This window comes from Watersipora subatra, chromosome 2 (genome assembly GCF_963576615.1).
Source record: "Watersipora subatra chromosome 2, tzWatSuba1.1, whole genome shotgun sequence".
Classification (NCBI taxonomy): Eukaryota; Metazoa; Bryozoa; class Gymnolaemata; order Cheilostomatida; family Watersiporidae; genus Watersipora; species Watersipora subatra.
In genome coordinates this window covers 42,248,227-42,261,916 of record NC_088709.1, presented here as the reverse complement: position 1 = coordinate 42,261,916, position 13,690 = coordinate 42,248,227, and the positions used below count along the sequence as shown (strand labels likewise).

The window sequence follows — 13,690 nt, the reverse complement described above, 5'->3', positions numbered from 1 at the left end:
AAGTGATGGCTACTCCTACCAAACATGACCCTCTTTCAAATAAAGATGCCGTTACAGCTCCATTTTCACCAACTGCGAAACGCAGGCTTAATCGTAGTCTAGGTGTGCTAGATCCTTCCTTGATTCCAGATGACATTAAAGTGAAGCTTGATGATGTAAAACCTGCGTCTAGAGTTGCGGACGTTCGAAAGAGTACTTTGCTCACCACACCGCTAGACAGTTCGGCAGCCAGAAGTAAAAAAGAAGTAAACATAACGCCATCGACGACATCTAAAAAATCAATGATGCAAACAGAAAAGCCGGTATCATCAAAAAAGTCTGAGAATACCCAAGAGAGAAGAACCGAACTACCCTCCGCTCAGCCATCAGCTGTAATAAACCCACCCAATGAGTCGGAGAATGAATCTCTAGCAAGATCTGGAAAAACTACTGAAGAATCTGTGCAGAGGTGCAACAAACTGGCTACATTTACCGCTGCTTTATATGGAGATGCAAAAAGGGTTACAGAGCTTTCTGCCGAAGTGAGTAAGCTATGCAGAAAAAACAAGCTTACTATTATGTCCAAGTCTATTAGCATCATTCCAGATATGTAATTTTGTGGACACATTTAATTAATAAACTTTCAGATGTAGAAGCCCTGATGTACACGTGACATTTTAAATAAATTTACATGTTTGGTGTTAGCCAAGGTTCCATTAGGATGTTTAACATCTCTCTGTTGAAAGGGAAGCAGAGCAACAACTAAATTCATTTGTCATTACTTAGCTGATGTTATGTCTGTCTGTGACAAGAATAAATACTACTGTCACTGGATTAAAACCAAATAACCTCTCTTTATTTGTAATTATTTTGCAATTTTTTACAAGTAATGCCTTTCTTATCTGGCTTATATCATATACAGGTGGTATAGCTATATATCATAATGCAACCTCTTCATTGTGAAAAGTTCTTATTAACACAAAACTTACATATCATGATTGTGTGAATCAGAATCTAATTTGATAAAAATGTTTGTATTCTTGAAGCATGTACCTACATGTTCTTGTAGAGATTGCCTTCAAAATAACTTGGTATGATTCGTCAGTTGTTGTTACTTAGCGACCCATTTTACTGTATAAGAAGAACTGTGAAGAATATTATTAATGTACAGATTGTGAGCCGACACATTGATTGATAAGCCTATTTTCTGATCACAATGCTCAAATTAAATACACTGTAGAAAGAATAATTTATAAGGCTGTGATGGCCCTCAATAATTATTTTATGATAGAGTCTTGTGAGGTTAAATGCTGAAAGCGATACAAAGCAATACATTCCCGTTGTATGCATACAATTTTATGTGGAGGGAGAAGCAGAGTTGCGTATCACAAAGTTAGACCATCAAATACAAGCGACATATGTTAAAGCAGGAAGTACAAAAGCTAAATAAACCAATAAATAGCAGACATGGTTTGTCCTTTGATGTGTAATGATGCTACTCTGTATAAAACACTCGGACCGAAGCTGGTTAGACAAGACCGTAAACACCTGAAGACTTGAATGAGTGATAGATGGTATATCTAGAAAGTGGCTTGATCTCCTTGGCAGACATTCTTTGTCAGCATAAGTCTTTAGTCGCTGTCACTATCCAATGCTGCTCGTCTCCTGTCAAACTGCAACATGTATGATATGCTAGCCACGTACAGTCAAACCTCTGCATACAATGCTTTGTAAATAAAACCTGTGAAAGTGTATGGAAGAGTAAGTAAATATTCCAATAAGAATATTATAGTTTACTGCAATTGATTTAAATCTCTCCACAGATGAAATACCTGTGATAACTTCTTAACAAACATGGCAGGCATTAAAGCAAATTCATCATATGACACTGTAAAAAGCTAAAAGGAAAGTTGTATGTAAAATCCTAAATTAAATAATATGTGTTTCTACTACGTGTATTATACAGCCTTGAAGCGCGTTGACAAAAGCGCAGGCATGGGAATGCATAAGCAGAGGTAGTGAAAAAATACTTAGCTTATATATTTTCTTTTTATTTACATATTTTTTTGAGTTCTATTTTAATTTTCACTAATCTCCTCACTTATAAAACACAATAGCTTGAGGAACTGGGCTTCCTATGCAGTAAGTTACATTGAGAGTCCATCCAAATGCGCGTTAAAACTGTACAACAGTATTAATACTTGGTATGTTGAGGTCATTCATTGTATGTTGCAGTTTTACTGTACTTGTTTGCCTCGCAAATTTGAAAGCCTTCAAATTTTTGACAAAAACATTGATATTGTTACTGATTCACAGATAACAACGAAATAAAAATCGTTTTGTGCCAGCCTGTAGCCTTCATATAAATTTGGTGACTAAACCACTTTGCACAAAGCACTAGTAAAGGCAGTAATTAGTAATAAACCAGAACCTGATATTTGTTCCTACATGTTTCTTACGTAAAAAATTCCATATAATGTAAAGAGTCAAGTCAGTGCAATACCTCAAATTGAATAATTAGGTCTCATAGTTAGCCTTAAAATTATCGTTTTCTCTCTTGTCACACCTCGGAGAGAAAATGATGTAAATATATATGGGTAAATGTAAACTCCTATGTATACTAGTACCTTCGCAGTGTCGCATTCATCAGGTGTGCCGATGAGCACAGATAATAATTAGCTACACAATTATTCAGACATACTTCAAGATAGTTTATTGGTGCAGGTGTTAGAGTATCGGTCTATCAATCTAAATGTCACGAGTTGGAGTCTCTCTGAAAGCAATCTTTTATCTCAACTAACCCTGGCTTCGGAAAAAACAAATGGTCAGACAGACACCGCTCTTATGATAGTACCAGCTGGCTGCCCGGCGTTGCACGGGTATTAAAAACAGCGTATAAACAGTGGCAGGTAATGTAGTTGCCTGCCACTTACCATTAGCCTGGCACATTGCCAATGGATTAATTTGAGTAAACTGCTATCCCAATTGCTCAACTTACTAATAAGAGCCGGGAGAGCAAGCTTTAGTGATGTAACGTAAAGAGCTATGAGTATTTTAACCGACATAACAACTCACATCGTCTAATGAATTCATTGCATCTCATGTAGATTAATTGGTTAAGTTATCATATGGTGAATCGGGAGGTGCAAAGATTCTTTCATACCTAGATTTAATTGTTATAACTGGACACACCAAACGACGGACTCTGAGATATATATAGACGTATATATTGTTGTTTTACTTTATTTTAGGCAGACAATATTTCTTTCTGAAAGTGTTTCAGTTTCCTTAGCATAAAATTACAATAATCATGAATCCTACACCAAGTAAAAGTGATTGAAAAATAGAGAAAAGTACCAATGATACCGGTCAGTCACTGTACGGTCATTAAATTAAAAAGTCATGTTTAATTTTTTTTAAAGAATTCAAGGGGTGAGTTTGGGATGGTCATAAAATGCATTAAGCAATTTCCATGTATTTTTTGTTTGTACAATGCAAAATCGCTATAACGAAAATGTTCTCGGAATGGATTATTTACGCTGTAGGAGCGTTTACTGCATCATTGAAAGTAGGCTTTCATGCTAGCACCTATTATGAAAACATAGGAGTCATCTTCTACCTTCACTGAGGAAGTCTTTTGAGTCTGTCCACTGATTTGTTCCAGTAATGATTTGAGCTGTGCCTCTCCCAACTGTAATCACAAAAAGTCATAGAAAGAATTCTCAACGCAGATCAAAGCACTGAGATTTGTTGACTTTTTATTTGCAAATTTTTGTAGATTTTACAAGTATCAGTATTTTTCTACACTTGCGATTGTTTTTGATGATGAGGTCATCTGACTGCCAAGATGTTTCAAGATTAAATCGACAAAACTTTATCGCTGTTTAAACACTCAGATCAAGTGAAGGTTATATTATGACATCTATAGTTGCAAAGAGACCGACAAAATAGGGACGCGTAACGCTGCAACTTAAACGCAATAGACGATATCAACTAGTGACGCACATATTTTTCCTACGATCATTTTATCTGTGATCAAGTTTTTTTCTATTTTAATCTTGACTCTTGAAACATCCTGGCAATCAGATCGCCTCAAACACAAATTCGCAAATGGTAGAAAAACACCGATACTTTCGGAGAGACCTACTACAATTTTGGGTAAGTTTATCATTGAATGTGAATTAAAATTTTATTTCAATCATATAATTTGCGAACAAAAGCAATATTTTCATCATGCATTATTAGCTTGCAACATCACTGCATCATATTGACCTGCAAATAGCCTTTAGTATAACATTTGAAACGCAAGGATAGATCTTAGTTGGAATGATTGCTGTCATAAAAGGAGATGATCATGCTGTCATTGTAGCAACAAGACTGAGGTAATTGCAAGCCAACAGGCTTCTCTATTGCGATGAGAGTTATCTGCTTGGTTCACCTTGAGTGTGTGACATGCAGATGTATCAAGTCTGTTAGGGCGATTAATTGAACGGAATTACCTTCTCTTGTATCTGACCTGAACGAGCCATCTGCGCGATCATGTATTCCACCTTCTGCGCCTTCTCTGGTTTTGTTAGTGCAATCGTGTTCACTGAAATATTATGAACACTGTACCAGTCAGTAGGTCTGGTAGAAGGTGACTGTGTTACATAGCAATTCAGGACAGCTATGAAATTTTTAGTAGGCACATTGAGAAATACCATTTGTATGATTTGTGATCACAGGTGATCCATATGTGACAGGCAGATTGTCGACTATATTTTTTCATGCACAAAAATCATATACACAGCTATTCTGGAACCCCAAAAATCAGTCGATTGGGCTCAGGTGTTAGAGTATCGGTCTACCATACTGAATGTCGCGAGTTGGACTACAGCTTATAACGATCGCTGACGAGTGTGACACACAGTGAACACACACATGCTATTGTAAGAAGCTATCTACTAGCCTTTTCCACCTACAATGCATAAACTTTCTTGGAACGGTGACATTGGGAACGCAGACAGACAACAATCGTTGTTAACAGACGCTTGACATCTACATATTTTAGAGCAGCGACCAAAATAAAATAAATAGTGAACAAGTTTACCTTTTGTTGGATCTTCTCAGCGTCTATTTGGGCTCGAGCCAAGTATAAAAGTTGCAAACTAGCCAATTACAATTGGGACTGTTTACAATTTTATTATCATTTTATGTAAATTAACATAAATCAACAAAAATTCAATGTTCAATTCAATTCAATCATACAAAAAATCACATTAATTCAAATCTGAGACGTCAAGTTGGAACAAATAACCAACACAATGCAAAAAAGATTATTTGATTATTCTGTAGTAAATTGAAAATATAATTCTGTGAATCCATCAACCGTTTTTCTTTTGTTCCAGCAACCGTAATGACGATATGACAAAAACATAAAAACAAAGCGATTGATGAATTTCAATTGATTATTAACACATCTATATTTAAGATAAAATAGTGTGTATAAACTGTGTGTGTATAGTCATGTGTGTGTATAAACTGTGTGTGTATAGTCATGTGTGTGTAGAAACTGTGTGTGTATAGTCATGTGTGTGTATAAACTGTGTGTGTATAGTCATGTGTTTGTATAAACTGTGTGTGTATAGTCATGTGTTTGTATAAACTGTGTGTGTATAGTCATGTGTGTGTATAAACTGTGTGTGTATAGTCATGTGTGTGTATAGACTGTGTGTGTATAATCATGTGTGTGTACAAACTATGCTGCTGAGAATCAGCTTCTTCAAGATTAATGATAAACATACACAAATTTTAGTAGATTTTATTAAAAAGTATCCGTCTTCTTCTATATGACTTTCAAGATATTTCAAGATTAAATCAACAATCACGGTTAAAATGGTCAGATCAATCAAAAGTGCGATTATGATGTTTATATTCGCAAAGAGAACAACAGAATAGAGACGCGTGACGTTGAAAGTTGAACGCAATATTACATAATTACATAATTTTTCATGTAAGTTTCTTCTAAGCATTTAACTGGGATGAAGTTTTGTCGATTTTAATCCTAAAATATCCTGGTCATCAGATCACCTCAAACATAAAAAAATTGCAAATAATAGAAAAATACAAATATTTTCTGACAAAATCTACTGAAATTTTGCGTAAATTCATCTTTAACAGGTTCTAGCCAAGGTCTCTTATAACCAACCTGACATGGAGGTGTTCACTCCGCCGGATAACACAACTGATATTCTTTACTTCTAAGGTTTATCTCCCTATTGGTTATAAGAATACACAGTCTAAAGCGGTATGTTTGTCAGGGGTATGCAGCTTTAGGTAATACAGAGGTGTTGCATTAGAGCGATTGGCCAATTTTAAAATGACAGCCGCAACAAATTTAATGCTGGCAACTCCGTCGTAAGCAGTTGATTAAATGTTCACGGATTTAAAGTATTCTGATGTTTCCCATATCATAACCATGCGAAAAAGACTAACTCTATTGATGGTCATTTTTGTTTTTGCCACAAAAATATTATTGCACATGTTAGACATGTTTGATATGTTAAATAATTGCCTAATCAAAAATAGATAACGAGAATTAGCTATACACGTAATTACTGACTTCAATCCACTCCAAATAAAACTCTTTGTTGGTTTAAGATTACTTTAAATGACTGTTTCACAAATTGGAACTTCACTAAGTATCTAATGACGTTCCGATTTTAAGTACGTTATTAATTTTCAAGCGTTTAATTTTAATTTTTAGTAAGCGTTATAAGCAAAACCTGGTGAAATTTGTGTCGCTCTGTACACAACTTTCATCAGTAGAAAGTATTACTACTAAGTGCATTTAAAATTGAAACTGATTTCTGTTGGTGATTAGATCAAATAAACCTCCTTAAGTGGGATTTCGAGCTTTTTTCAGGTTTTTAGGTAGTCAGAAGTGAAGCTATCAAAATGAATTAAACTTATTGTTTTTAATATGCTTCTGATTGGCTACTAATCAAAAAGTCATCGGCATCATCGGGCTTTTAGCTAACATTGTCTGATAACCAATTAATGCACACGAGCTCTCTATGTGTGTACATTAATATTTGCATATAGGAACCTAGTATAGATAATGAATACGGTATAGTAAGAAGCAATAAGACAGCGTGATGTGCAGTAAACCTACATCGAGCTCTCGCTTCTTGATTTAGAACTTGAGAAAGTATGCTATTTTTCATTTCTTCTTGCTGCCTTTGCATTTCCTCCTGAGAATTTCTGGCCTCCCCACCGGCCTGTAATAGTTACTATGTATTTTATAAACTCAACAACATGCACAAAAGTGAACTAGTGGACCAGTTTCCAAGACAAGCCATCCCATGTCCACTTGCCTCACGTCAACGCATCGCCAGACAACTTGTGCAGCCACCCGGCTGGTCTGATGGACCTGTTAAAAAAACTAGACAGTTCAACAAAATTTTTTGATTAATTTATGTAATTTTTTCTCGGGAATAAAACTTTACCAGATAAACTTACTTATCTTATTTAAATTTATTATATTTTTACTTATTTTGATTGAGTAATGAATCTACTGAATGCAATGCATTTCTACATTTAAATTTATTATTTGAATAATAAATTTAAATTAATTAAATTTAAAATAATAATTTAAATTTATTAGCTTTGCAGACAAATCACAAAGCCATATCCATGATAAAAGCATCGCCATTAAACATTTTGGTTGTGCTTTTCTCGTGACGAAGATGAAAAAGATGGGGCATTACTTGCAAAAAAATACTACTATTGATGTTAGATACAATTACGGTATAGAAAATTTCAAGCAGCTAAAGTTGGAAGCCGATTCAAACAAAGCACATACACCTGAAATAATTTACGGCTAAATTTGACATACGGTATGAAATAGTTCCTTCTTAATAAATATTCACATATTTTCAACTGTATTCTAGACAATTTGATGACATTTATCTTAACAAAAGGTTAGTCTGTTGTAATGTGATTTACTTGCAAGCAATGGAATTATTTTACAACACAATCTAGCTTTTCTGGTTATCATCATGAATTTTAGGGAGATACAGACACTGATCAGGTCCAATACTACTGCCATAACAGCCAACAGACAGACATTGCAGACTAAATCTGTAAACTAACTAAATCTAAATTAATATGAACTGCAGTGCCAACCATATTCTGAATTGGATCAAAAATCAAATTCAGAATATGGTTGGCACTTTTAAATGTATGTCTTTTTACATCAAAGATGTAAAAAAGGTGTAAAAAATACATCAAAGAAAGATCTTTGACGTATTTTTTACAAATTTTGGTGTACAAATTTTCTTTTTTATATCTTTGATACATCAAAGATGTAAAAAAAGAAATTAAAAGATTTATGCTAAAAGCAAGCAAATCCTTCTAGTCATAAAAATCTCTCTAAGTAAAACTAGCAAGTAAAGTCCTTCTTATTTTTCATGCCGCAAGTACGATGCACTTGAATATCCCAAATGAAGTTTTCTTGAGTTCTCACAAAATTGAAAATATAGTGGCTTCTTTTTACCATTCATCTGTTTTGGTTGTTAGTTTTTATTTTTGAGAAGCATCACCCTAACAACAAACCATCCAAATCACCCCCAGGTTAGACCATTCAGCTGTTAAACTGCTAAAAATACATTTGCCTGGATCTATACCAAAAACACCCCATGGTATATCAGGCAAACCAACAGTAAGATTTCACTTGACCTATATCAAACTTTTTGTCATAACTATTAAATAAATTTACGTTACCTTGGTTAAATGTATTACTTTGGAACCTTTCATATAGGTATACTATGGAGAGATTACAGGTGGTAAGAAAATTGGCATGAAATGCAAAAACAATTATGCTCATTGACATCCCGTTGGGTAAACGAAGATTTTCATGCCAGGACACTAATAAACTGACCAGAATAGTCCACAGATATCTTTCAACTCAAAGATAAGTCACGAAAGTATGGAGTACTCTTTTTACAAATACCTGAATTATTTCAAGAACTACTTTAATCGAAAACAAAAAAAGCTTCAAAAACTTTGTGACCAGTCCACTTGAGAAAACAGATTAACTATTTGTGATTTACTCAGAGACTATGAACAGACCAGCTTGCATCTGTTCACATGAAAAAGCTTGCTCAACAAAGTATGCTTGAAGAACACAGGCACAACGAAAACTGGGGATGATTACCTAAAGCCACATGTGCGAGTTGAAGGCTTCTTGACATCTATAGAATCAGCCTTGATCAATTTTGAGAGATTACATACAGCATTTTAGACGCAATAAAATTCTTAATTCATTATCTTATAAATTAAACATTAATTATCATATTTTTGCTAAATTTTGTTAGCAGTCTTGCGAGTAGTAGCATATTAGTTACCTACATTCGTAGGTCAGCCATGCATATTTACTTTGTTCATATTTACTATGCATCACCCTGTTCATAGACCAGTCTTCTACAATTGTATACCCGTCACCCCAAAACAAAATTGTTTGCTCTCTCGCTCAATGGCTCAAATGGAAAGAGTTGACTATAATCCTGTACAGGAAACTAATCAGCAAAAATTATTTAGCCATGTTCTACTGACTAACCCAATAAAACATCTACAATATACAAAACTTGAGGCTGCATAGACGCAATTAAACAGTGGTATCTCTTTAGGGTTAATAGTTTATTAATACATCTGACACTCAATTTTGTTCCGGCGGCTACAAACGATAAGACTTTTTAATGTTAACTGCGGTAAAGCTTAAATAACAAACCTGTGATGATTGTGCCTGTAATTCCTTCATCCTTTGCGCTCGTATTGCTTCTAAATCGTCAGACATCTTCGAAAATGATGTTTTACTGAATTTAGTAAACTCGATGAAGATAATGAACTTACAAACGCTGTAAAAGCTACGTAATGGAATCGTCTAAGAATAATGGTTTTTATTTCATTCCTGCTACCATTCAAGTTAAAATACATAAAAAACGTAATTCAATTGTTAAATTTTATTTATAGTGTTAATAAATAAAAATATATGCTTATTACCAAAGCAAAATATTAAAAATAACAATTTGAGGCTATATTCTTCACAAGTTGAGAAAAGATAACTCTTGTGAAACAAGTACCTGGCATTGCAATACACTTCTCATTGCAATATTTTTAATGCATCATTGAGAAATCACTGTAGTTAATATAGTTAACGAGGTCAACCTTACGAGTCAATATAGTCAAAAGTACATTGCGCTGTGATTGAGCTGTACTGCACCTTGTTACTTTGCATTCTCATCATTGTAAGCTTCTGACATCAGTTTGATACCTGCATAATTCGCATGCTTAGAGTAACCTAGAAAATTTAACTTATACATTTACAAGCATAGTGGTCAAGTAATGCTAATGATTTGCAGTTTATACATTTACACAAAGAATGTTAAGATCACCAAACTATGGTTATGTAGAACAACTCTAGTGACATGTACATCCTTGAAACATTCAATTTACATTTGATGTAAGAGTCGCTTCATAGTAACCTTATAGATAGGTGGTATTGAATAACCTTACTTTCAAGTAAAGCTTTTAATTGGTTAATTGCAAAACAACCGAGCTGCTGTTTCCAAACTAAGCCACTTCTGAACAAAACTCGAAGCTGGAATACACTAAAAGGTAGATATACCAATGAACCATTCAACAAATAACAAGCCTTTGATGAGCTGTCTAGTTTTTACTATATTTTTAGCTTATATACATCTCTTATCATTAATTAATAATTATTATCTTATTATTAATTATTATCTTATTATTAATTATTATCTTATTATTAATTATTATCTTATTATTAATTATTATCTTATTATTAATTATTATCTTATTATTAATTATTAATTATTATCTTATTATTAATCATTATCTTATTATTAATTATTATCTTATTATTAATTATTATCTTATTAATAATTATTAATTATTATCTTATTATTAATTATTATCTTATTATTAATTAATTTTTCACCTCTTATTATTAATTATCTGCAAAATCCAATTGAGTTAATGGCCAGCTAGCAACTGATGGTCCTGAATGATCTGCAAACAAGAAGATGTGATTCAACTACCAAGAAAGGCCACTAATGGTAACAAGAATGGCATCCAATCTTAAACTGCTCTCCACAACTGGGCATGTCTATGTCTATGGCCAGTTATCAAAGTTTCTTTGTCTCTGGGCTCAGACATGTACATCACAGAATTATTGTATGTGCTACATTTTTCCTACACGCCCCGCCTCTGCTGGCAAACATCGGACATGACATTTTTGTAGATGTTGACACCTCGTGATCTTTCTGTCAATGTCTAAATATATTGCCCTGCCTATTTTTGCTTGGCTCACTGCTTTTTTTAAACTTTTTTTACACTAGTCACTGCTACACTATTCACTATGTTAGACAGCATTTTTTATAAACTCTGCAGCTATAAGCTATAAACTATAGCTTCTATCAATATACTTTGATCAGCTTTTGACATTAAACTCTGGAGTGCATTTAGTGTCAACCTGCAACATAAACTTAAACACAATCAAGGTCAAAGGTCAGATGCCATCATTACTCATAATCTAGTTACATAGTTAATGCAATGAGTACTTTTGTAAGCGGAATACCGATTTATAAAAAACTGCCTGCATCACTCGGAGAGTTGCAGTAGTTAAATCTACACATTTCTTCAGCAAAAAGCTTCTCCGCTAGCAAGTCATCAGCAGTCATAGGTTTTATTTATGGCTTCACGTAGATGTATCCTTCTTTGTGTGGCTTATGCAGTGAGATAAAAATAAGGGAATATTGAATTATGGGTGGCGTGAAAAATTATAGCCTCATTTAAGATGTAGGTAACTATCATATTATACTTATCCTGTCTAACTGCCTTAGCCCTGCTTATACAAGTGTCTGTTTCACAGCTTTCGCACTCAATCAGAAAAATCCTTCTTTTTAAATTTCTGGTATCTACTATTTTAAAATTCCATCATTTTATACTTTCTGTTGAAGGGCTTATTTATTTTTAATGAGCTTGCTTCTCGTTCTCTTTTTTAATTTTTTATAAAATGAAATTGTATTTTAGGCACTTCTCTGATGTCAAAGTTTTATATCATATTATAGGTTTCACATTGAGATGAAAGTTCCCATCGAGGGTTGTTGATCATGTTTGACATTCAGAGTACCTTGAAGTCTAGCAGTTGATAATATAACCATATTTATGTAAAGTAAGTACCCTAAAGAGGTGCTCAGAAGCACTTGAAGTTTAGGTTAAAGTAATTTGCATTGAGATGTATTGATCTTTTAATTGCTTTCAATGATCTGACACTTCTTGTTTTAAAAGGAATAGAAATTACTGATACCTTTTTGAAAAAATCTAAAATTGCTATCAAATTTAAGTCAGCAGTTTGAAAAAATCCAATTGTTATCAGAACCATTATCATTATCATCTTTACAAGCCATTATCTTTGTGTTAACATCTATCGTAGTGTAAGCTAACCACTACCTTTATGATAACTACTATCTTTCTGCTTTCAATATCCATAACAGTCTAAATCAGCCTTCAGGCTGTTATCAGCCTTCATTTTGTACCTAAAATTCATTTAGGCACAAAATTCATTTTGTACCTAAATGAATTTTTGCAGCATACCAATTATAGTTGTAGTGAGTTAGTTTCAATAGATAGATATTCAGTAGTTTTTCATAGTTTTCTTACGAGTATTCATATAATTTGCATTGGCTACTTAATAGCATTGTCTGTTCAGTTTCACTTACAAAGAATTAGATGTGTGAGAATTATAGTTGTTCAAAAGGGAATTGCTTGGAAGTTCAAACTGTAGTTCACCCAAACTATTATTTTTGACTGGAACAATGGCGGAATAAAAGTGCTACATAAAACAGAGTATATTATAGTTTACATTTATAAGTGTGTTTCTATTTACTACCCGAGAAAACAATCTGTTATTACTTTCTGTCAGGATGATGCTTTGTATTATAACTGTTCAGAAGCTCAGAATGGTCAACTAACTTTTCAAGTTATTTAGGCAAGTTGCTTTATTTTTAAAAATAGGCAAATTCTTTAGTTGTACGATTAGTAAAAAATCATACTGTTCATATGATTTAACCTAGTTAATAGAAATTCTACTTTTACGCATTTTAAAATAACAAAATGTTCAAGGTAACTACATGGAAATGACAATTTTACCTACTTCAATGAGTTTTCAAGTGCCTTTGCCAAGCTGCAAACTTGTTTCTTGTTTTCTAGCTGTTGGCGTCTGTCTATAAAACTAAATATACAACCCTTAGTCAAAGACTTGTATCAGGATAGTAGAAACATCCGCAAGCAGCTTTGAGACCAGCAGCATGAGACTCGATGCTACCTATAAAGAGTTTTTTGTGACATTCTCAAACGCTAAATCATCATGGAAGGCTTGGTAGCTCAACAGAAAGCTATGGAACTTTCTGTAAACGACTGCAGTATACCGATTAAATTAGTTGAGATTATTTGTTTTATGAAAAGTACTAGCTTATTTACCACTTGAAATAACAATTTTCTTTCTTGATAATCAATTAAACAGCACCAATTAAATGTACTTCTGCCTTAAAGTTGCAAAAACTAAATTAGGAGACAAACAACTGCCGAAACCATACAGCAGGGGCTATGCCTACAAAAGGCACTACAAACAAAAAAATTGTTACAA

The 13,690-nt window shown here is 33.5% G+C and overlaps 1 protein-coding gene across 1 annotated transcript; it reads right to left on the bottom strand.

Moving 5' to 3' along the window:
- Positions 1 to 878: 878 nt before the first annotated feature.
- Positions 879 to 9,883, bottom strand: LOC137387671 (programmed cell death protein 5-like). Its single transcript, XM_068074155.1, has 5 exons — positions 9,749 to 9,883; positions 7,133 to 7,238; positions 4,479 to 4,570; positions 3,599 to 3,670; positions 879 to 1,652 (listed from the first exon to the last, which is right to left on the bottom strand). Exons 1-5 carry the CDS (start codon positions 9,812 to 9,814, stop codon positions 1,611 to 1,613), a joined length of 378 nt encoding a protein of 125 aa, XP_067930256.1. The 5' UTR covers positions 9,815 to 9,883; the 3' UTR covers positions 879 to 1,610.
- Positions 9,884 to 13,690: the final 3,807 nt, after the last annotated feature.